The sequence below is a fragment of the Acyrthosiphon pisum genome, chromosome A3, assembly GCF_005508785.2.
Source record: "Acyrthosiphon pisum isolate AL4f chromosome A3, pea_aphid_22Mar2018_4r6ur, whole genome shotgun sequence".
Classification (NCBI taxonomy): Eukaryota; Metazoa; Arthropoda; class Insecta; order Hemiptera; family Aphididae; genus Acyrthosiphon; species Acyrthosiphon pisum.
Window position 1 is genome coordinate 20,361,277 of NC_042496.1, and position 27,473 is coordinate 20,388,749.

At 27.3% G+C, this 27,473-nt stretch overlaps 1 protein-coding gene across 2 annotated transcripts in view; it reads left to right on the forward strand.

Annotated features, from left to right (window-relative positions):
* Positions 1–18,405, forward strand: part of LOC100162637 (high affinity cAMP-specific and IBMX-insensitive 3',5'-cyclic phosphodiesterase 8) — a 79,525-nt gene extending 61,120 nt beyond the window's left edge. Inside the window, exons 7-20 of one of the 2 annotated variants that reach the window (XM_029491512.1) lie at positions 3,728–3,787; positions 3,884–3,941; positions 6,503–6,670; positions 10,006–10,220; positions 10,722–10,840; positions 14,543–14,694; positions 14,769–14,876; positions 14,972–15,165; positions 15,584–15,862; positions 15,929–16,056; positions 16,116–16,267; positions 16,357–16,521; positions 17,439–17,568; positions 18,035–18,405. In XM_029491512.1, the coding sequence (XP_029347372.1) occupies positions 3,728–3,787; positions 3,884–3,941; positions 6,503–6,670; positions 10,006–10,220; positions 10,722–10,840; positions 14,543–14,694; positions 14,769–14,876; positions 14,972–15,165; positions 15,584–15,862; positions 15,929–16,056; positions 16,116–16,267; positions 16,357–16,521; positions 17,439–17,568; positions 18,035–18,189 (2,083 nt within the window). In that variant the 3' untranslated portion in view covers positions 18,190–18,405. The remainder of the gene's footprint in view (positions 1–3,727; positions 3,788–3,883; positions 3,942–6,502; positions 6,671–10,005; positions 10,221–10,721; positions 10,841–14,542; positions 14,695–14,768; positions 14,877–14,971; positions 15,166–15,583; positions 15,863–15,928; positions 16,057–16,115; positions 16,268–16,356; positions 16,522–17,438; positions 17,569–18,034) is intronic. The other variant, XM_029491513.1, reaches the window with a different exon arrangement.
* Positions 18,406–27,473: the final 9,068 nt, after the last annotated feature.

A 27,473-nucleotide genomic window follows, 5' to 3' on the forward strand; every position in this document is an offset into this window, starting at 1 on the left:
CTACTAGAAAACGTAGAATTGTAGCCGACAAGAGATTGCCTACTTATTCGGGGATATCCCGAGTGCGTCCCGTTTTAAATTTTTACCTTTTTCATAGTCGAGTGCGTACCCCGATAACTGAATTAAAACCGAACTCATAAATTAAAATTATAATATCAGTCTCCCAAATATAAATATGATATGTTTATTTTTGAAAAAAAATGTTTGAATTACCATTATTAAATGAATAAAATGTAGACAAATTTTAGATTCTGAGTGGAACGATGAATGTATTGATTTTACAATGATGTGTGTTTTTTTTATTTATTTATTTTTTTTGTGTCTGTCATCACCTTTTAGGACAGTAAAAGTGCTTGGATTTTCTTCAACAGTACCTTTTCTGATAGGAAAGTGAATCTAGTTGGTACTTTGGGGGGTGAAAAGTAAAATTTTTCCAATAGTTTTTAAAAGCGCCGTGAAAAACAAAAGCAAAATTAAGGAAAAACAGGAATTTTTATGCAAAATCTGTTTTTGAGAAAATTGATTTTGGTTTTTCACGTAACTTTAAAACATATTACCGTAGAGACATGAAATTTTCACTGGTTGTTTATATTTCCATTTTCTATACATGATAAAATTTTCAAAATATTTTGATTTGTTTTGAACTATTTAAGGACATTTTCAGTTTCCAATTTTGTTAGTTTTTTTTCTATGAATGTCAATAAAACTATATTTGTTGAGTAAAAATACTTGAAAATCTAATACAAGGCTCCTACTATACTGTTACAATGACATTTAAAAAATATTAAAAATCCTTAGTCACAGTTTTTTTTCTATTAGTATTCAAAGTTCAAAAATTGACAAAATATGTAAAAATCACGAAAATTAGCAAATTATTTTGAGTCAAGAATTCGTACAAATTTTTCTTATTAAATCTAAGATTTTAAAATGTAATACAAGACTCCTTATAAGATTATCTACCTTTATCAAAAAAAAAAAATGTCTATAAGATACTCAAATTAAATTTTTATGAGCGTTTGAAATTCAAATTTTTACAACATTGGATATTCACTCGATTTCTCATGTAGCGATTTTCTTATTTTGTTGTAATTCAAAAACGAAAAACTGTAGATACATGAAAATTTAACTGAATGTTTATTTTATCAATTCTTATACTTGATAAAATTTTCAAAATATTTTGACTTGTTTTGAGCTGTTTACGGACAATTTAATATTTTTATTTTTTATTTTCTTTTATATGAATATCAATAAAGTTTTATCTGTTAGGCCAAAAAGTGTAAAAATTGAATATATGGCTCCTGATATATTGTTACAATAGCAGTTGAAAAATTTTAAAAATACATTGGCACAATTTTTCTTTATAAGCATTTAAAGATCGAAATTTGACAAAATTTATCAAATTTAAAATTGAATAATTATTTTGTAGTTAAAAATTTATAAAATGTTCAACTTTTATATCTAAGGATTGAAAATTTAAAACAAGATTCCACGTAAGTAGTTAATTCTGTTACCAAAAAATCTAAGAAATACATAAGCACAGTTTATTTTTATAGTTATTTTAAGTTCAAATTTGGACGAAATTACATATTAAAAAACCTAGAATAACTTACTATTTTAGTTATTTTGTTGTGATTGTATATTATTATTCGTGGGTACTTGAAACTTCTAAAGTATACTATTATATATCTATGATAGTATCACGGTTTGTTGTTGAGGTATAACGCGTTATAAGTACCTAATGGATATTGTGATATGATAAATTTGGAATTTATTATAGGTACCTATTATAGGTCAATTTTTTTTGTTAATACCATAGATAAGTATATAATATGTCTTATACCTAGACTGACATACCGTCTCCGCTCAGAATCGTTTTTCTTATACAATGATATTATATCATTGAATTCAAATTTAATACCATCCATTATAAAGTGACCCACATTTAACCTACTGTACAGAAGAGTGACATCCACTTACCCACCTTTTTTTAAAAATAGTTTTAGATATAAAAACAAATCATTAATAATCATTGAAAGAGATTTTATTTGCAAAATGTAATAAAATATAAACATGAATAATAAATACAATTTGAGCAAATGATTTTCTACAAATTATTTGTTGATAATTTTAGTGTAAGTTTAAAATTATCTAACTATTTAAATTAAAAAAAAGTATTAGAAAATATTTAACTCCTATTTTCTCATAAATATTAAAGTAAACCTACTGCGGCAATTTGTTTAAATCACATTATTCTGAATAATAATATTCATGTAAATATAAGTGATCACTGATTCTATACGGGAAATCATAATTTAATGTATAATTCGGTAATTAATTAAATAAATAAGTTTTATCCTGTAGGAAAAATTATACAATGTATTTATTTAATACTCGAATGGTTATTAAATATGTATTAAAAAACACTTTTAGGGTGCTATTAATGTACTAAATATAATAAATTAACAAAGCACCGAATTTCACTGGAATAAATTTCTCTCGGAAGTGAAGACAGCCTAAAAAGGAATCACGGGGAGTGTTATCGTGGCACAGAAATCGAAAGAGGCGGTGTGCTGGTCTTAAGTTTGTGCTTGTCACGGTAGATAAAGAACACTTGGGCCACCCCAACATCCTCGAGCAGACATTTGATTCACTTTTTACTAGTGTGCCTAATGATCCAAATATACTAGCATTATGTTACGACATGTTTTGCGGTTCATTCGCCACAGAGTAAATGATTTTAATCGTATTTTTCGCTCCATTGTACCCTATAAGCGTTAGTAAAAATATCAGCCGACCAACGATAAATCTCTTTTACGCATTTATTAGTATGGTAGTATAATAAGACGTAAACAAACAAGAACAACTTAAATGCTGCAGTTGTAATATTTATAGTATAATTATTATTACTCTAACCTCACTTAAAATAAATACATGCTTAAAAGCTTCAAGTGTTTTTTTTTATTATTTAAATACTACATTAAATGTGTGTTTTAATAGACCATTTGCTCTATTTTCAATTTAAACAATTTTATATAATTTTATATATCCATAATTTATATTCATGCATTATTTATTTTATTTTATTAAATTCTGTATACATTTTTCTGGATAATTTTTTTAATTAGTAACCAAATATATATATATTATGTAACACGACAACTACTGAAGTGAAATTTTAATACGATATACGATTTTTATGGGGTGGGTGCAAAGGTGATCTATGCTTCTTCGTTGGTTGATCGAAGTAGAATAACATTGTCAATGCAATACCATGTAAAACCAACAAAATTCACTGAAATTTATCAACATTTCAAACGTACCTATACCTACATTTGCCATATTATACCAAAATATTTTTATCAGCTCATACAGCCATAAAAAATGCAAAACATTGATGTTAAATTCATACCTATAGATAAGTTATGCATTTTTTATGGGGTTAAAAGTTTCTGCATTTTAAATTGTACATCCATCTTAAAACAAGTAACTTTATACCACTTAATATATACACTGGGCTACGTGCCTACGTACCAGTTAAAAAACTTCTATTAGATTTTAATAACGTTATTGTCTTACTGGAGAGTATAAAATATCAATACCTATTATGTATAAACAATAAGTATTTGTATTAGGAATTTAATATTTCCTTGTGTTAATTTTAAATAGGTATATATAATAGGTATTAAAAGAATTGATTTAGTTTTTTTTTTTTTATTATTGTCCCTAGGTCGTTACGTTCGATTAAAAGGAACGCTCACGTTGTACTTGTCGCTTTAGTAAGGAAAAGGTAATCAATTTCTTTACACTTATACTGTAATTCGATGGGCAATGATGCGAAACCTCATTGGTTGATAAAGTATAACGTATTTGTTTTTTTTTTCAGCCTTGTGTTGAGAAACGAAAAAGACGTTACGTCCATTTTAACCAGTGGATTTAATAAGGTAGGTGTTATTTTTTATTTTTATCCATTCCGTTGCTAAATTTAATTGTACACAATAAAAATAAAAAAAACCTTGCTTAGAGACCCCATTTTTAAATAGGGTACTCAACAAAATAATTTTGCATGATCTTCTTTAATTTAATTAAAATATATTGTATGTTGTTTTATACGCGTATGATAAGACATTATGGTTAATATTTTTCTTTTCTTAAAATATAATCTCAGACATATAATAGGTATATGTTATAATTTATAATTCGTTGATATACATTACCAATAATTTAAATTCAAATTATTACTACTATTTTGTATTTTGTGTAACATCTTTAGTTGTCTTTAGTTGGCTACAATAGTATAATATTTAACGTTAGTTTTAAAAGGAATTTACCACGTAAAATATTATTATATATCAATGGTTAAGATATTTAAAATAATCTTAATATTTTAAAATATAAAGGACAAAAAATATTATTTTATTCAGATACTTACTGCTTTTAAATGTTAATATGATTTTACTTTTATATCTTTGTCATGCTTTAATTATATTAACAGCGTTAAAGTAGTTAAACTCATAAAAGCAAATAACATTTTAATTAAATATTTTATGTTATATCAATAATCTCTGGGAATGCTTTATTAGCTTTTCGCTCGGATTGTTTTTTGTTTTCTCGTATATATATAGATTGAATAGAGATAAAAATTATCATCCCGCCCAATATAGTAATTGGGTCATATACAAAACATTTAAAAAATCTTATTGATTTCAATTTCTATTTTCAAAATAAATTATAAGATAATTCAAAGATTGTCATTATATATTTTTATAAGAATTTCTATAATCTCGAAAAACTTTTTATACATATGTGCTATAAAATGACTCACGTCTTGCGATTTCTAACAAAGGTATATAATATTTTTACTGTTGAGTATTTTGAAATAAATTTCATCTATTACTCTAATTTTTTCATAAACAGAACCAACTGGTCTCTAAGACCAAAAATAATTGTATCATTAAAAATTACAATAACTATCGATGTTGAAATAACCTATATTAAATTTAAAAGCTTAAAAAGTTGTCGATAAATACGCTGTTTAGTGTTCGGTTTAGTTAAAATATATCATTAATTATTCTAGATATATTTTTTAGATTCTGATCCATATATTTTTTTTTTCTTATTTTTTTTTGGTAGAAAGAAATTGTTACTTCAATTGATTTAAATTAATTATAAAGTATCGATGATTTGTTTGTTTGTTTCTAATAAAAAATAGCAATATTTAATGAATTAATATAATGAAGATTCTTTTAATTTTTATATGTAATTACTTCATTATTTTATAAGCTAAATTAAATTGGTTTGTTAGGGTTTTAAAAGGCTCTATATTTCTGTACTTCAATATATTTTAAAAGCTATTGTTGATACGCCCAGTGATTTTTGAAGGTTAATTTATTGACTGGGAAAAAGAAATACTGAAAAAGGATGTGTGCCATAAATAATGAAATAAAAAACGGAAATTTATAGTGAATCATATTTTCTTTATATTGGTGTGATCTATGGTATGATTTATTAGGTATTTTCATTATTTAAAATTTATAAAATTGCATACATATACGATATAATATAGATCCTTTTCAGACTTAATTTTTTTTTTTTATTTATCGTTTTATCATGTTATATGTATCATTTGTTACAATTAATATTTTTGTAGATTATTATGCACCGAAATCATTTCTTCTTACTATATTTGATTAAGTTAAAAACAAGTATTACTTAGTTGGATACTTATTTAGTGATTTATGTCACAATTAATATATATACTTCCCAAGATTTATTAATTTCCTTATGAATAAAAATTAAATTTAAAATAAATCTAACGGCTTCAGATATTTTAGGTATTCTAACTGCTAACCCGAGAAGAAAATATTATTATGGTCATTTTGAACCTTTCAAAGAAGCAAAGATAACTCGTAACAATCTGAAACCTTCATTTAATTTTGTTTCTTTTCGTTGTCTGATACAATAATAAAACAAATATCAACCAAGAAAAGTTATTTCAAAGGTTAAACCATACATTTGAAGGAAGTTTCCAAATATTGGAATACGTACCCTACAGTACCTAAATGTAATACTAGCATCATCAAACTAAAATTCTTTATTTTCTTACTATAAGAACATTCTATTTTATATCTAGAGAAAAAATGTTCTTTATTTAAAACTATTATTGTAATTTATTTTAAATTGAGTAATACTATATAGTAAGACGATTACAGTTTAAAAATTGTAGATATGTATAGAGCAACCATTCTGTTTTACCTTGTTCTAATTTGATACTTAATATTACTATAATAAAATATATGTCTGGAAGTTTTATAATTTTAAAAATGGTAACCAGCTATTGTCTATTGATTATATTTTATACGTAAAATATTCATAATACATTAATACGATGTTTCGCATAATTTGATTAATATTGTATGATGCTTTATGTATAATATATAATATTATGTATATATTTTCTATATTGTATATACGAGTACATGTAGTAACAAAAACATTATTACAGATAATAGTAGAAACATGCAACAAAAACGTATGGATCAAAGAGTTGCAACAGCTAGAAAAAGAAGATGTGGCGATGCGATCAATGTTAGCACAGCAAGACGCAGTTTTAGCTGCACTGGACAAGACCAAAGACCTCGTCATCATTACCGACCTCAAACACAACATTCAAGTAAACATTCATCGAATTGAAAGATTAATTTTTTAGAACTTCAAACCCTTCTATTCTCTCTCTCCCTTTTGAGCTTTATAAATGATCAATAACTTTGTTGCTTCGGTAAATATGCCAACGACGTACATAACATCCCTTGGGTGCATAACTTGTTTGTTTGCTTTTGGATCAGTGTTGTTCTAGGTAAACCGAGAAATGTGGACGAATAAAAAACGATTTGGGTGGGAGAGGCTTTAGGTAAAACCGCTAAATTAAATTACCTCATCCAAGCTCCCAATGACCGCATTACAAAAACACTTTGCTATTTAACATTTCTTGGCTGTTGTAATAGTAACGTTTTCAAATCCATTTTGTAAAATGAGGGAAACTCCAATTGACACCCATAATAATACATTTTTACGGCCACAAAATAAATATTTTATATCTTACTCAAATAATAATAAAACAATGCAAACAAAAGATATAACTAACCAACCAAAGTTAAAATATTATGACTACCTGTCTACCTACTCTTGTTTAATAATTTTTTTATAAGTTTATAAGAATAAGTAATTTATATATAAAATAGAATTCTTACGAGTTACGAGTCAAAATATAGATTTATGAAATGTTGGCTCAACTAATTGACACCTGCTTATATGCTTGGTAAAAAATACATTATTATAACATTTATAGGGTATATTTTGTATATTATTATTATTCATTTTAAATTTATGTTAGGTAAATTCACGTTTCAATGCGTATTACCTACATTTACAATATTATGATTTACTCATAGTACTATGCTACATAAAATATTATACAAACTTCTCCCAGTTAACATAATTTTATTTGAAGAATAGTATTTTTCTTAAGTTTATAAACGCAAAAAATGTATTCACACTATGTACATACACATTACACAATATGAATACACAAAAACTTTTTAACAACATTCAACATTTTTTAATAAGAGCTGGAAAAATGTAAAATACAAATAATGATTTTGGTTCAATTTATTTTAATAATCAATTTCAAAAAAATAAACTATAATAGAATACTCTTTAAATTGAAATAACATTAATATTTAATGTATTAGAAAATAAAATTGTAACTAGATATTTTACTAACTATAGTAGAACAAAAGTTTGTATATTTAAACCAATTTTATTTGATGAAATAATAAAAGAATTTACCAAACTGTTAGCAGTATTTGCTTTAACGTTTTCGAGAAGGTTCAACGATTTTGTTTGTATTCCTTTCGATATTGAAGTAGTATGACCACTTTTGTTCTCAAGGAAAAAATCCAATTTCCACCAATTTGTACGGAACTGGTGTCAAAAAGAAAAATAATAATAATAATAATGTTACATGTACCTACTCTTGTTTGAACTTTTGACTTATGGTAAGATTCAGTGCGGCATAGTACATTGTGTAAATACTAAATATTTCAAAAATCTGATCTTTTAGAGTTAACAAACTGATTTTATTTCGATTTCAGACAACCACTTTTCACTGAACATATTATTTTCAATATTAAAGTTCCTATCCACAATTTTTTCTATCTATTTATCTGATTTACGTAAAAAAATATACGTGGCAAATGCCATATTACATATTATAATAGAACCAATACAAACTTAAGTATAACAAAATATGTTATTATTTATGTGTTGTTAAGACTAAAAATAATAAAGCTCTAATAAGTCATTTTTGAATACAGATTGTGTTGTTTAATTTAAAATAATAAAAAAATAACAATTACCAGAATTTTATTTTATTTAAAATGTTTTATTATAAAACATTCGTTAAGTTTTCATAAGATTATTATTTCTTATATTATATTGTGCTGCAGTAATAAATAGTTAACTATGTAAAAATGTAATATTTTTTTCCCGTTTCATTTTCTTTTCCCCTCGGGTAATTATTGATGCATACACAACATTGTTGATGGAAGCTATGTTTATCCATATACTATGTAGGTGCATTGTATATAGTACATAATGTACCTACTTATTAACATTTTTTCAAATTTAAAATATAATTTTATACTATTTTACTTCTTGCCAGTTGTCGATATCCTGTCATAGTTTTTACAGTATATAAACTGTTTCATTTTAATTAATATAAACATAAACTAAAATATAGTCAGTGTACACCCACATCGTATTAAATTCTGAAATGTAATTATATAATATTCATAACTGTACGCACAAATAATTTAAAAAACAATTTAATTTTCAATTAAGTTTTGCCTCGACAACAAGTTTTAGTAAAAAAAATTACCACTATCATCTTGAAAGATAAACTAATAACACAAAAATAATACGACCAGAAATTCATATTTTTCGACTAATAATATCGACAGAAAAGAAAATAATAATAAATGTATCACGCTTCATTTTACACCCGACCTATAAAATTATAACTACTTAATATAATATATTATTATAATTTACTCAAAATTGATAAACGCTAAATACGCGTCATGTTCTGATCAAAAATAAAAATAATAAAATTTAAGATAAATTATATGATTATAATATCATACTCTTAAATCTTCATAAATATAAAATGTTTCATACTAGTATTAATTATCAACGACATAAATGACAAAAAATGTTTAGCAAGTAAAAATAAAAACTGTAATAGTGCCTTCTAATTTGTAAGGTAAACTACGTTAACGAACAAAATTCCTATTCAAAGAAAATATATAATATTAATTATTAAATTACTGATTATAGCACTTATTATTTATTGCACAAAAATTAAAATAATTATTCGTAATTATTATGCTGCTGCTTTGTAAGTATACCTACTACTTATATAATATATTTGTTTTGTGCCATAATACAGTGTTACATTATTTTAATTTCAAAATGACAAAGTATCGTTTAATAAGTGAAACAGTATACTATTTGAATATTTAATTTACACGTTGTTATTTAATAAATATAACTATAATGTGAAATCTTTATTAGGTGTTTAGTTATACTAGAATGTTTTAAACAATTTTCTTTTCAAACCTAAATGGATTTAAACGTGAAATATTGCATTCTAGTACACAATGGTCAATATCTATTTTGTGGTCAATCGTTATTTTGTATCGTAAATGGAAAACGCTATTTTTCTTTTTTTATCGCTAATACCACGCCAACGAAACAAATTCAAAATCCAATCAGGAAAACCTTATCCCGATAGAACCGTACTAGGTTAATTCTCCATTTACTATTACGACTTATATGTACACAACTGTTTGCATATTATATAAAGGATGTTATTACAGCTATTTTACTGTTTCTCTAACCGTTTCATACCAATATATCACGTCATAATGCCGATTTTTAACCTTGCAGTACATGAATAAGTCGGGCTCGGTGATCTTGGGATATGCCGCCGAAGACGTGATAAACAAACCACTGGCTGTATTCCACCAACTGGGTGATATCGACCAAATTACCAAAAAGCTAGAGAAAAACATCGAATGGGATGGTAAAGTATCTTGGAAGTGCAAGAGCGGCGAACACGTGTACCTCCATTGCCGGGCTTCCCCGTTTCGACCGTTTGGCAAGTAAGTTTGTAAATTTAAAGTGTTTAAAAATGACCCGAAGTGCATTTTTAAAACTAAGGATTTTTCAATCAAAAATCAAGCAAATAGTCTTTAAATAAATAAACATTATAACTTTTCAAATAAGAAAAAAAACTTTATGAAAGTCAATTTAAAAAGAAAACAATCTCTATTAATTTTCTATAATTATGTTTTAATTAATAAATATTATACTATACGTAAATACATTTTGTATATGACTACGAAACATAATTTATATTTATTGTATTCATTTGATCATATTTCATAACAAATTCAAATATTTAATAAGTCCTTGTAATATTAACTTTACTGTAATATTAATGTATTTTCTCAAAATCAAGAATTCATAAAATGGAATGAATACGGTTTTCACATTGTGTATCGACTATCGGTATAGATATCGTTATAAAACAAAACGAACTATTAATCCTTTGTTTTTATTTGAATAACTCATAAGTGCTCATAAAGAGTATTGGTTTTCAGAGAAACATCGAATTACATATACATACAAGAAAGTATTGTAGATGTCCATGGTTTTCCAAGAGGAAGCGTACCATCCATTCGTAAAGGATCTTATGACCTCAAGTCTATTAACAGCGATGGTAAATAGTTAAATCTATACATTATGGTTTATAAATTATAAGGTATGAAAGTGACTTTTTCAAGACGACAAATTCGTATGCAAACGTTTTCAAAGACATTATTTATTTAAGCCTTCTGATTAATAATCTGTATATTTAAAATAAGATATCCTGACTGACTTTTCAACGTACAGCCAAAACTATGGTAGCAAGAGACTTGACATTGTCGTGGTACCTTCGTACCATAATGTTGCACTAAGAAAAGATTAAAACTAAACTCCCATTTTAAAGATAGGTTCACTCAGGGATAGTTTCGGGAAATAAATATATGGTATAAAATATTATGTTCTCGGTATAAATTGTATAAATAAAAAAATCTTACGATATAACCAATAAATTAAAAACGGTATAAATTAAAATATATGTGTTTATTATAATATTATGTTCTTGGTAAAAACTTAAATGATCGGGCCCAACAGGTAGGTAAGTGGGTTTATAGCTGGTTTGTAAATTTGACTCTTTATTATTAATATTTTTTTTTACTTAACTGGCGTATCACAATTTCAAAGTATTCAAATATTGATTTTTAGACATACACGATTAAATTTAACATTAAAATACACTCACAGAGTTTGGCTGGCTGTCTGTCTGCCTGTCTGTCTGTCTGTCTGTCTGCGTGTCTGTTTATCCAAGAAAGGCTCCTAACAGATGAATCGAATTTAACGGGTTTTCACAGCCTTTATTGTAAAAATGAAAAACGATGGATAGATAGATTAATTTGAACCAGAGTGAGGTCGATTAATGCAGCTATTGATATTATAAAAGGTAAAAACATCATGCTAAATTTTTTTTTTTTTATATAAGTCTACCCAAGTATCACATTTGTTTGTAAAGTTTTAACTTCAAGTTCAAAAAATGATGTACGATTTTAATGTTAGTTTTATGAAGTTAAAATTATACTCAATTTGCAACTACATTAAACCCTAACTCGACATTATTCTTAACTCTTGAGCCTGAAGGGTTTCGGCCTTTCGGGTACAAAATATAAAATAAAAAAAAGCATCAACAAGAAATTCAACATTATTTTGTACAACCATTAACCTCCCAGCTTAATTCAAAATCTAAAATACTATTTAATCATCATTATTATACATGGCGTTATCTAATTTAATATTTTAAAACAAATTCCCCTTTACACGAATTCACGAAAATCAGTCGACCAGAAACTCTGCTATATAGATTAATAACATAAACTTTAACTTTTATGGAAATAATTCCGTCTGTTTCGTGATAATTAATAACAATTTTACAGAGACTGCGTAAATCTCTGCACAAGAACTTTCGTTACTCCTGTCATTAAAACATTTGTATAAATGTAATATATTATTCAACTAAATTATTATGAACTAAAAATAATATGAATAACATGAATTCAGTGGGTTAAAGTAATAATATTTATTGTTAATTTGAAGTAGATAAATATATGACTAAATAATCATGTTATACACTTATACCTACAAGTGTATATTTTATTATTCTGTTTAAAACTACCAGGTAAATATATTGCATTCACAGTACCTACACATAAATCGCACATGGTTTGAAACATAACTTTTATCATGTTCAACTATCATTAATTAAATTTACACATAAATGTCGTCTGAACCCTTTTTACACAAAACCCCTTGATTATGACCAAACACTGTACCCGTGTAATAGGCAAAAATTACTTTTTAAAGCATTTCTGTCTGGAGTAAAATATAATTTAATCGATCCATAATTTATATAATACTTATTGTGACCTTTTGGAAAGGTACATCAAAAAAACATTGAAGAACACTAAAAACTTACCATATAAATGTTTAAATGCAAACAAACAAAAATTAAATTAATTCCCTGGCAGTAATTACTACTCAGTTAATTATTACACGGTTTCTAAAAAATACGATATAAATAGGTATTTTATATTTAGGTATTTATATAGTATCATATTTTCTTTAGATTTTTCATCGATATGTAGTCAATATGGAGTTAGCTGTGTTATTATTATAAAATTTGTATTGTTTCTGATTACACATCATTTATAAAAACCAAGTTTTATTATCTTTCCATTCAATTTATTTTTTTGTAAAGTCCATTTCGTACAAGAATAGACTATCATAACCGTTTTTGAAATGTCCAAATCTAATGTATATAATTTTTTCTTGGTATTTTATCAACACGTCTTTCGAAAAGTTAAATCATAATAATTGAAATATTAAAATATGTTAGAATTTTAAAAGAAATTGTTATAACTATGAGATACCTATCTGGAAAATACGCTGACGTCAATGGTGTAATTTTGATTGCCTGTTTACAACGCCGCCAATCATGATTTTACGATTTTAATAATTGTATTAAAACAAAATATACAAATAATAATAATTATGCATATTTATAATAAACTTTTACGTTTATAGTTTGTTATACATAAAATTAATGTGTGCGTGTACGAGTATTTAAAATAACAACTTATTTATTTGTATTTTATTACAAATAATATGCATCCACCTAAAATAATATAATATATTAATATACATCCACCTTCATACAAAAAATTTACAAAAAAGGGGGGAAGTACGTAATCGCTCTGCTATACGTTAGGTGTAGAGTGTACCTTGTCATTGAATAAGTCACTGTATAGGTTTGTTAATCTAGAATTCAATAATAAATCATTACATGCGAAAAACGATTCTGAGCGAAGACGGTCTGTCAGCATATAAGTATGTTTAATATTGCTACTGTAGTTGTTTATTTTACTATTTTATCAATACAGTAGGTTAAATTAATTTTTGTAAAAAACTTTGTATATTAAAATGTCATTATGTGGATATTGTGTATAAAAAATAATAATATAATATATTAAAATTGTCAAGTGCCCAATAATATTTTTAAATTACAACGATGTAATTAAAATCGCTATAGTTCTTCGTTAAAATATCAAATTTTGTCCAAAGTTGAACATATATTTTTTAGATTCTTTTGTTACCTACAGTATTATACCACTTTATGAGTAACCTTGTATAACATTTTCAAATTTTAGGGATAAAATATATTAAACATTATATAAATGTATAAAGTCAAATATTCAAATTTTCAAAATTCTAACTATTTTAACGTTTATAAACAATATTGTGATTATGTATTTTTGATGATATTTTAAAGTTGATATATCTATAACTTATTAGGGACCTTGTATTACATTTTTAAGATTTTTGACTGGGCAAAAAATTGTTTGTAGACATGTATTAAAGAAAAATGTAAAATACTAATAAATAGCTCAAAAAGAGTCAAAATATTTTTTTAAATGTTATCATGTATAGACAATTCTAGTGAATTCTAGACAATTTAAATTGTCCACAGTAATTCATTCTTTAGTTACACCAACAAAATAAAATAAATTGTGTTGAAAAATTCACGTTCTCTTCCCCGATTATTTTGTAAAATACTTGACATTTTTTACTTTTAACCCCCTATGTACCAACTAGATCCAACTTGCTATTAGAAACCATCTTTAAAGTTGAAAATCGAAACACTTTTTCTACTAGAAAAATACATGTCATCAGAAACAAAGAAAAACGCACATAATTTAAAATCAATACATTCATCGCTCCGCTCAGAATCTAAAAACGATCGCTAAATTTGTGAAAACAATTTTTATCGATTCTAAACTTAATTTATTAGATTTTTCTATAATAGGCGCACAGTCAGCTCGACGACAAAGTTTGGCAAAACTACACAACTTGCCACTTGAAGCGCCAATCACGAAAGTAATATCATTGATATGTACCGCTCAAGAAAACTCAAATGACCAAGTCGTACAAATTTTGGATAAGGTACGGGTTTCAGATTGATGACGCTTTATTATTGACGTACATTAAAAAATTAAAATTATATAATAACATTATAGGTTGTTGATATATTGCGTGTCACTGAACTATACTCGTCACATTTAAAAACTGAAAATATCAAATACGATGATCCCGTTACGTCAGATTTAATCGGAGCTCTTATTACGGTACTGTTTTTCGACAAAATAATAACTGTGTTAACATTCATTGTAAATATATAATACTAGATATAATGATATAATGATGTTTTATTTTATTTTAGCAAGGGCCTGTGCACGTGACATCCACTCGAAGAAGCTCTAATGATTCAGCGACTGTTAAGAGTCAGCCTTACGGTTTGGGTATTGCTAAAATGAATTTTATGACAAGTGTAACTCCTCAAATCAAAGAACTCTTAGACATGTCTCTCTATTGGGATTTCAATGTGTTTAAGCTCGAAGAACTTACTATGAAAAGGTGACGGATACTTAAATGTTTTTAATTACCATGATAATTAATAATAATTGATAACTATTTTGTCCAACATTTTCATAAAATTCATTCGTTAGTCATCCACTGTTTACAAATCAAAATTTTTTTAAGTTTTCAAAACTTGATTGCTGTAAAATATAACAATAAAGACCCCTCCTCTCCACCACCCCCCACTTAATGAATAAATAATAAATAAAACTTTTTCTTTTTAGTTTATTTTATGTTAGCGATACAAATATCATGCAACCTAATACCTAATACTTTTGCTAGGTGCATCATTTTTGTCGTATTATATTTATTTTTTTCTATTAACATAATATATTAGGTATCAATAATATTTGTTTATACTTTATTTTCAATTTAAATAAAAAAAAAAAAAAACATTAGTTATTCTTACTTTTAGGCCTTTGGTACATCTGGGAATGAATCTACTGACACACTTTGAAGTACACAAAACATTAGGTTGTGATGAACGAACATTGCATGCCTGGTTAACTGTGATCGAGGGTCATTATCACGCTAAAAATACTTACCACAACTCTACACACGCCGCCGATGTTCTTCAAGCGACCGCCATGTTTTTGGAAAAAGATCGCATAAAGAGGCTTTTGGATCAATTGGACGAGGCATGCTGTCTGATCGCCGCAATCACACACGACATCGATCATCCCGGAAAATCGAGGTTAGACCACACCAAAACCAAACTTAAACCATTTGGCAATGTGATGATATATTATTTTTTCATTAGCGCGTTCTTATGTAATTCCCAAAACGATTTGGCTATCCTGTACAACGACATAAGCGTTTTGGAATCGCACCACGCCGCTTTAACGTTTAAGCTTACTACCAAGGACGAGCGGTTGAACATTTTTAAAGGTACGTATTTTGGCTAGTGTCCAAATTTAGTTTACTCAGAAAAATAAAAATGCATTTAGGTCTGGAAAAGGACACTTATAAAGTGGTGAGGCAGAACATTATCGACATGATATTGGCCACCGAGATGACGAAACATTTCGAACATTTAGCCAAATTTGTGAGCGTCTGTAACAAACCATCGACACTCGATGAAGCGCCCGTCGATGGATTAGTAAGTAGAACCAATAAAAACGTCATATTTTACAACTGAACCATGTGCCTTTTCAATAATTAAACGCTAATACGATGAAATCATGTTAGACTCCTAGCGAAGTAAGTCCCGAGGCTATAATGCCTACCAGTGCCGAGGAAATAAATCTGGTGAAGAGAATGTTAATCAAATGCGCCGACGTGTCCAATCCGACTAGACCACTAAAGATGTGCGTGGAATGGGCCAAACGGATAGCCGAAGAATACTTCAATCAAGTATGAGACCGCTTCTTTATATGTTAAAATTATATCCTTATTTAAAGAAAATATTTTGTGTGAAAACAAAGTATTTAAATTTTAAATGTAATAATATGTAGGTACCTAATGTCTTGGTAGGTACCTATATTGTACCTAAGTAAATTGGAACGTACCTACCAACACGATAAATCCCAACCTCTATTTTGTGCGCACTGCGTAGTACCTACGACAAAATATCGCAACATTGCGTGCAATACGAAAATACAAAATGTGCAGCACGAATTTTAAGTGTGTAGCCATAAATTTCCTAGAAAGTGTTTATAAATTCGCACCCCTACAAGTATGATTGATGCATATAAAAAATGCAGTTCTATTTTTTTCAAATATGAACAGAAATATTATATTATAGCCTCTTATACATTTATTATGTATGTATGTTTAATTTATTTATAGTTATTTTTTTTATAAATGTTAACAGAACATTTTTTTCTCTGTAAAAGCATAAAAAATATATATATAATATAATTTTAAGATTAATTTTAAACTATTTAAAATATAATATACCACAGTCCTATTCACATACTGTTCTAGAGTAGGTACTCTAGAAAATATACTCTAGTCAATACTCTCTTGGTATTGACTTATCAGTGATATGAATAATATAATATTATGATACCTCCATTATTATAATAATTATAATATAATAATTGGTGTTATTATTATACTAATATATAGTAACTAATATAAATAAATATTAAAATATTATTAGAAAATAATGGCACCCTTTACAACCCTATTTTTTTTATATAAGTTACAATTTAAAGAATATACAAAGCTCGTTGGTAAAAAAAAACGTAATCTTAAATACGTATTTTTAATGCATCACTTAATAAAAATTAAAAATCTTTCTGATGTGTGTCAATTTTTGATTTCAGACTGACGAAGAGAAACTCAATCATTTGCCAGTGGTGATGCCAATGTTTGACCGAGTGTCGTGTTCCATACCAAAATCGCAAATCGGCTTCATGGACTACATCATAAACGATATGTTTGAGACGTGGGACTGTAAGTACATAGGCGCAATCACATTTTATAGCATTAACATCAATATTCAATAATTTTTAAGAATTATATAATGGATTTAAAATATCAAATTTTTGTTCATGAAAATATATTTTACTTTTTTATAATGATTAATAAAACAAGTGGTCGTTAAAATTAATATTTAAACGAAATTTTCACTAAATTAAATTGCTAAACTAAGGCTTTCTGATGTACTTTATCTAAGTTGGTAACTGGACTGTCAATAGATGCATAATTTTATATTATGTTATATTATATTGACAATCACAGTGAAAAGATTCAGAAAAAAAAACATTTTTATTTTAATAATTTAATTGATTTCTCAAATGTTATTTGTCCAACATTTTTTGGGTGGCCTATGCACCCTTATCCCCCCTATTTTCAAGTACAAGTGGGTTCAAATGTAGTTCAATAGTTGTTAGAATATACCTATTATTGTATTTTTCAGCGTTCATAGACATGCCGGAGATGTTGTACTACATGAGGAGCAACTATCAATACTGGAAGGATCTGGAAGAAAAAGGAACGATCAGCATTAACGATATTTGCAAAATGATGACCACCACCTTGCCAAAGATACCAGAGTCCAGTGGCAACCACTGATAAAATTATTGTCGACGTTCTACAAACTGCTGAGTCCGCCGTTGTACTGACTACTGGACATAACGGTCGACGGATAATAATATTTTTCACTCTATTGTCCAGTACGAAATTTGTCCGACGATCGATGTTACATAGTGGAAATATTGTTTGTTAAGAAAATATTTTACTTTTCCACAGAACATTTGAGTAAAAATAATAAACCTATGCAATATTTTATCTTTATGTATAATATAATATACATATACTTCTATTTAACTAGTGTATATTGTATATACTATTACCTACACATTTAGCAGGTTTTTTTTTATTGTTTTTACCATTATGATTATTATTTTATCATCTTTGATAAATGATGTAAGTTATACCTATACGCTGTTTTCTGCGTTTTATTATAGAATATCTTCGGTTTACGTAAAATCGAATTTAAATACTATTCGGTGTTAATAAATTATTATTATACGTTATAATTTTTTAGCATATAGAATTTCCGCCAATACTTAAGGTACCTACCTAAAATATTATCACGGTAAATATTATTTTTGTTACCATTAAGATTAACTAAAGACTATTAATATTATACTTTATATTACTTCCTATGTTGTATTGTAAAAATATATATTTATAAAAATACCATTATATTTGCAAACGTTTTGGGCGGTTCCTGGTCGTATGTAATATGTGGTTGTTGACGAAAAAATTTTAGATTTTGTCTGTACATAACTAAGGTTAACAAATGAGATTTAGTCGATCGTGTACATTATGTTGCATTTCCAAACACCTTAGTCACTCAATATTTACTATTTACATCGTTATGAGTTAATGACATTACATATTATTATACACATTAAAAATAATGCTATGAAACATTAAAATTTTGAATTCTTTCCACTCGTGTTGGCTTCGATTTCATAATCTATCAAAATGCTGAGTCCAAAAAAAGATTCAAATTATTATGTTATCTGCTATCAGTGTTTTATCAAATATACACGAGCCCCCTTCTCATTTATAATTCAAAAATACGAATTATCTCGCTAACCTTTTCTATTTTAAGTATTTTTACATTTAAACAATGTACCTTATTATTTTACAATTTTAAATTAGTAATACTACATTTTAATATGTTATAATATATGTATTTACTATAATAATATTATAAATCCCATATGAAATATTTAATTAAATTATTGTATAGCTTTTGTACATAGTTATAAAGGCAAACCCAAAATGTAAGTATTAAAATTAAAACAATTAAAAATATATTCTTATTGTTATCTTATACCGTGTAAATATTGGTGGAATAATTATTATTCATTAAAACACATGATCAAAGTCATTACCAGTTACCACTTACCTATAGTCTATAATGCACAAGAAATATAATATTATAACATGGTATGTAAGGACTGGATGTACACTGAAATGATCAAGTTGTATTTTATCTAAATAAACTACTTAGTTAATTATAGTGACTTCACGATTGTCTTATGTAGGTAGGTACGCATTGTACGCAATATATATAATAAATAATATAAGATAAACGACTTTTTTTTGTTCAACAAAATATAATATTATTTTACATAATTGTAAGCTTTGAAATATTGTGTCTTAATAACTTTAGTATGAAAATAACTATATACACTATAATACTATATCATTCTTCATTGTATACTTTATGATTAAAAGTCTAAAAAACTTACCAATACTATAAATTATTGCGTATTGATTTTGTTTGTTTACAGACTTACAGTATATTATTATGACTATTTTCGTTAAAATGTATTGATTTTCTATTTGAAAATTAATATTTTATTTTTTAGTTACTGTGCAGTAGTGTTCAACACATTTTCATAATAACTGAATGGGTAACGAAAATTAAACAATAAGGTTACTTTTTAGGTAATATTCGAATTCCTATCTGAACGAAGGCAATAAGACATCGATAGTTTAAGAATGGTAGGTACCTATACTCGTATAATTATCATTTACCATTTGTGCTATACTATAAATTATACATCAGAACATTATTATTAATTGTTTTTAGAAAAATAGTAATTTTTCTTTTTTTATTATTGCAAACTATGGTTTCTTCAAACAAGCAAATAAAATGTCGTTTCAATTTTTTTTTAAATAGGTATTTATAATACGATTATTGAATCGCTGAAACAGTGGTCATCCTGTTACTACTTGATACACATCGTGATCAATGTGTGTGGGGTAAACAGTCAAATTCGTGTTTTGTAAATGTTAAGATAGATCATATAGATAATACATGTCCATCGTTCACCGAGAACATTTTTTAGGATGCACCTACGCACTACAACTAACACAATATCATAAACAATAAAATTGTATTTACTTTAGATACGGCAGTTTTAGTAATATTATGAAAACCTTATCTGTGATACTGTTAAGAGAACAAATACATTAATAAGTCATATTTTATGTACATATTCATTTCTTATTTTACTCTCTTGATTTTTAATCAAGTAAGTATGGTAATTGAAATGAAAAAGTCTGAATTTTGAAAACTTCAAGAATTTGTGTTAAATAGGAAAATAATAAAAATGTAACTCAGTGTCCAGTGATGATGAGTAAGTGGGTAATTTAGCTAGCTGTAATATAAAATATTAATGAGAGATATTTGATATTACACCTAACCGGTATAACGATTCGAATCCATAAAAACGTTGGCGTCCTAAAATTTCTATTTTTTAACTTTTCTCCTAAACTATGATAGCTAGAAAGTTAGTTGATAACTCATTAAAAAGGGATCGTCATGTTGATACTAAATGTGAAATCAAAAATAATATTTAATTTTTCACAATTAAAAAGAGTTATTTTTCGCTAGATTTTCATTTAGCGAGGTAGATTTCCGAAACTGGAGAACGGATTTTGTTGTTTGGGATCTTGTTAGATTCACATTGGCTAGGAGAAGTGCAGCGAAGATTTTCAGAACTTAATTCACTACAAAGCTGCAAAAGCTGAAAAACATCAAAAAACTTCCAATAAAATGTGTTTTAATTTTTTTTAATGTTCCGTAGTTAACTATTAAAGGTAATACAATTTTCACTGTACTTCTCCTAGCCAATGTGAATCTAGCAAGACCCCAAACAACAAAATCCGCTCTCCGGTTTCGGAAATCTATCTCACTAATTGAAAATGAAAATGATTTTTTCTGAGGCTGTTCACTCTGACATTTTTCTGGATTCAAATTGTTATACTGCTTGGACGTGATATCAGTTAATATATTTGTAAAAATTAAAAATCAAGAAAGTTTACATGCCGATCTCTGACTTGGCAACGGTTTTTTTCAACGTTTTTTTACACATTTAATGCCTACCATCTGCATAAGGCTAATATTATTTACTGTTACCAAAGTTTCATAACACTTTGGAAATCATAAACTGTTGATATTCAAAAAATCAGAAAAAACCACAAGTTAATACAATATCATTGACGGTTGTTATTGCGTATTTATAGTTATTAGCGAGTTTTAATTTGAAATCTGTATTTGATCAACCAATTTCCTAATTAATATTTTTTATAATTTTAACAAGTTTGATATATTTAAACTGTAGGTCAGATTACTTGAAGGTTCTTTATAAGTATATAACTATAATAACCTTAAAGGACGTTTTTTTTTTTAATACAAATGTACCTATATGTAACTATCCATTGACATACTTCATAACAATTCTCTATAATGCGTTATATATTTTGTTTAAAAAGCAATTATTTATAATTACAAATATTGAAAAAAAAAATATATGAAAATTGTATTGGTTTCTCCGAAATTTGGTTATATCTGTGTCGGAGACTGATAAAACTATGGGAAATAGACTGCACCATTTCTCTGTTTTTCGATGCTAAAAGAAATTTATTGAAGTGCAACCAATTAACATATGGGCATAAATTCTACGATTTTTTTTTTTAATAATTGTCCTATTGTTTGTTTTAAAATTAAAAGTTTTAAAATAAGTTTCACAAAATTAGAAAGTTACCTTGAGTATAGCCTCGAAACAGTAAATAGTTTTAAGTTAAATTATAAACTTTTTTTTTGATTTCAGACATAAAATGTGATAATAATTTTACTGTTGTACGTTACCTGTATAATATACGAATTTACAATAACATATTTTATCATCACACAGTACCAACAACAACTAACAATAGGTAATTACTAATTACTGATAACCTTGCGTTATCTGTCGTAAATTATAAATTAAACTCAGTATTCACCGCTTGGAAACTGACAAGCTTTAAAAAAATCGATGTTTTCACACGCGTTCATAACTATTGCAATTAAAACAAAATTGGTAAATCGATTCTTGTCGTTTAATTTCGACTAGAATTTCATAAAAAAAATCGGGTTCACCTCGAAGAAAACAACTTTTGAAAAATTCATACATTTTTCCTGTTCGCACATTTTGTCGGTTTAACTTGAAAATTATAATAATAATATGTTTATAATGCAGACCGCGGACAACAATATTATGAAGGAAAAATTATACAACCGTTTCACCGGTAAAAAAAAAAAATAAAACAAATAAAAACCTAGGCGTTGTTTCGATCATGACAGTTTTTATAGCAAGACAGTAAGTGCCGCCTATTTCGAACGACGCAATTTCGTTTGAACATAATAATATTATAATATTTTAACTACCTATAATATACGCTTTACGCGCCTAAGTATATTATGTTGTATAAAATATTACATCTACCCAGGTAGATGTGCCGGAAAACGGACGGTATCGTGTCGCGTCGTCGGGGTCGATGCCGAACTAGGTCGAAACGATTTACCACGCCGAGACGCCGCGCCGCTAAAACGAGCAGCACCAGAAGACGTAAAATATAAATTACAATATATTATTATTTTTACTATACGAGGGCCGCCGTGTATTAGATGGCCGCCGCCCGACCTAGTAACCCGATTCGGCGGTGATCGCGATCACAAACGGAATAATATCGGAAGTGTACCTATGCACACAAGTTCCACCAATGTCATGTGCACAAGATACTTGGGTATTGACGACACGACTCCTGTAGCACCTGTTATAATACTCCTGCAGTCGCTTCTGACCGTGTCCCTGCCGTTGTCATCCATCGCATTGGTGTACCTACCTAGGTATACTAATAATAATAACAATAAATATTAAATATAATAATGTCATGCCGTTCGTATCGCTTTAATAACGATAATGCCGGTAGGTACCTATCTATACCATGAATACTAATTTTCTAATGGTGACGCCGTCCTGTGTGTATATATGTATTATGTAATGTTATGTCACTTATGTATAACGATCCGACAGCATCGGGTCACGATTTCAGACATATTACATAGGTATATCAATCCGAAAAGTTTCAAAAAATGCTATAAATGTTCGATACGACGTGCAGAGTCGTGCGATAGAATGTAGACTTTATATATCATAGCCCTTCATAATTATTAATGTATACTATGAGGAAATGATTTATATAATTACCCTTCTCCCCGTGACATGGCCCCGTGGACTGCAGTAGAGCAACATGACGTGCTGTCGCAGTTCTCAACAAAAAAAATGTCTCTTAAGTAGGTATATAATATTACAGGTACAATAATATTGCATACGTGTGTGAACTATGATGAAATCAATTTTTTAAGGAGATTTTCTCGACACACAGTTAAGTCCAGTGAACACACAAATCATTTTGCTAACCACGTGTCAACTAGAATAATTGGCAAATTGTGGATACAAAAATGGTGTAGATGTTTATAATATACTATAATAGACATAACTTGTATAAATTATAAGAATATTACTTTTTAAGAAACAAAATTACTTTTCCATTCAAAAGCTTTGATAGGTAAATTTGTCATTGTAAATTGTATAATTTTTAAGAAGAACCGAGGTCCAATATTATGTCAGTATTTTTAATAGATATATACAACGACTAAATAGCCGTATCCTTCTTATCATCCAAGTCGGCCGCCATTTACAAAGCAGGCAATGTTTACAAAATAATATTATCACAGTAGGTATATATGTAAAATAAATGTAAACATTGCCTGCTTTATAAATGGCGGTCGACTTCAACATGGGTCACGACTGTAGTTTAAAGACGGCTATCTAGTTGTTGAAATATCTATGGTATTTTTTACTTTATTAGCTCCCTATAGTTAGTGTAAAAAACAAGTTAAAATGTAATTGAGTTTTGTTTTTATTATTTTTTAAGCTTTTGTTTGTTGTATATACCTATACTATAACAGTATAACTGCTGTACTATAAACAATAAACCCATAATAAAAATGTTAAACATTTTAAAAGTATGTAGATACACGGTACATGTGACATAATATTATGATTAAACAAATAATTCCTTTATCGTGATCTTATAATCATTATTGTATATATTTCAATATTGTTATGTTTATTTTAGATATAAGGTACATACTTTATAGCTTATAATGATTGTGCAATAGTGGTCAGCATGCTCATTCGACGAATAGAATCATTTACGCAACAAATTATAATATTATACCTAGGTAATGCTCTCGCTGGTACTGGTGGGAGGGGGGTGGTAACTGGGAAAGTCAGAAGTGATAACAGGGCAGGAGATGTATTATTTTCTACTTATAGAGCTTTTGGGTATTGTGAGTGGAATTGCAGTGGACACCCTGTAATAGATGGGCCTGTGCAGGAAAGTATAAAATTATGGCTGAACGTGTGGAATTCAGACTATCATCTCTGAATAGTGAATATCTACTGATAACACTGACATATAAATTATAAACGTTTGAATAACTATTTATTTTTATCAATTATGTATATAGTATTATCTAAGATGACATCATACGCGCATGACGTGTTACTGTCTCCGTCTTAACAAACATACAACACGTCAACACAGCAAATTTCCGTTCAGCAGAACCAATTTTGTGTTGTTAGGTTTAAGAGAATACGTTGACCTATTACCAAATTTAAAGGTGAGAATATTATATATGTCTGTATGATATCATAATTTTTAAATTGCAATATTTTACACAAGTACTCACTACTCGTAAATACTATAAACTCGCTATAATTTCATAACTCGTTTAAAAATGTAAACAAAAATTGAAACAAAAATAATTTTCTTACCTTTAAGTTTGATCATGGGCAAATTCACTATTATATTAAACTTAACTGGTTCTTCCAAGTTTCTGTACGTTTGTAAAACGGTGACAACTAATGCGGTTGTAACACGTTCTCTTTCTAATTTACCAATAATTTGATTTTTAGTTAATAAAAACATTCAAAAATAATATTTTAACAAATCATTTTCGAACAAAAACTGTTGATCATAAATAAAGCATAATATTATTCTACATTTACAATGAAACAATGTCCGGTATTACAGTAAATACATTTATATTTTTATTTTAGGTAGGTATGATAGATACAAAATGTATCTAAATATAAAATAAGTATAAAATATTTAAAAAAAAAATGATTTAAATGAATAAAATATTATTTTATATATTTATATTATATGATAAACATTGGTAGGTATTTGGTTCATAGTTTTATAACTAATTAATAAATAAATTATTATTACTTATAACTTGTAAGATACTGAATATCAGATGTTGCAAGATTTCTGAACTTTTAAAATAATTCGTTCTAACATCTATTGTCAGATAGATGGCGCTGAGTATTCGCTAAATAAGTAGATCATGCATTGTACACTTCATTATAATAGTCCATTGACAAATGATAAATAATACAATATATTATTGTAGTACGAATTAAAAATTACCTTATATCATATCATGTATATTATTTACAAATAATCAAATGCTAATAGTTTTTATAATTTTGAGTCTTGAACTTCACAAACTTTTATGTAATATAATCGTTATTAATAAGGATTGAATAATTTATGAAAATATATTGAAAACGCGGATTTAAATGTACATATTATCCATACTGCTATACTTGATCCAAACTCAATAATTAATGCTAAATTAAAAAGGAGCTACTTATGCTTATCCTGAGAGTGCAGGAAAATCAATTTTAGATTATATCCCTAAGGTGCACAAGCCACAAACACTGAGCACGTTAATATTAGTAAATTATATAAGTAACTAATTCCATTATTATTTCTGAATTTGCTTCTTATATTGATTACTTGTAACGTAACCAAACATGGTAATTTACCTATTTTATACAAAGTACCTACAACCTAATAAAGGAAATATAATAACATTATGTGTCTGAGTATATAATTTGAGTTTTGACGACTGACAAAATATTACAGATAATATCAGTTCTCATCGTAGTAAAATATAATAAAATAATAAAATAATAAAACTTATAAAGAGTAATGAAACATTCCCAAAGCCATTGTATTAAATAGTACTTCGAAGTTGGGGTGTTGACTTTTAAGTTTTCCCCGTATTAAGTATAAGGTAAATTATTATTATTATTAGGTACAACCTACCTATTAGTTCTGGATATATTATTAATGCAAGTTTGCTTATTTTGCGCCCGATACACTTTTTTTATTCTGTTTTCTTACCCTCCGACAAATCGCCAACTTAAACCCCATCGTAACGAGTTTTGAGCTCGCACATAATTTGTTTGAAACCTCCTAAACGTTCTCACCTAGAGTACGTGCCAGTAGGCAGTTGTAACCCTGTACGTCGCTAACCAAAATATTATTATTGTTAATATTGAATTCAAGTTTTTTTTTTTTATAATACTCATAGGAAATTGTACATGATACGTACTCGCAAATTACTATGGGAAAAAATCACGAACTTTGGTACCAATTATATAATAGGTATAGTAGCTCCTATAATTTGAAGTTCTTTCAATTACGTATAATATTACTTTCAGTCCGGCTGTAGGTACTTACTTAAATTTACTCTTTTGAGCGCAAAGGGCTCAATGATTTTCTTCCCTTGTGTTATTTATACTGTACAAAGAGTTTTGGTGTGTAGAATATAATATGAATCATCGTCCCCTTTGAGACCGCCGTTGGTAAAATTGTGATTATGCTGATTATCATCTATTACCGGTTGACTAGCTGAGCTTTTTTGTAATTATATTTTTGTGTTCGGTCTCTAATTTTATTATCATTGTTATTGATACAGAACACACTTCTGGCTAGTGAAACAAATTATAAATCAAATGTTAAGTATTATCATCATTGCCTAGTATAGAAATTAGAAATTAATTCTTAAACGACTTAAACCATTTAAATTAATAAAAAAAAAAAATAGGAAAAATGTTTTTTAATTTAGTTGAAAATTCAAGATA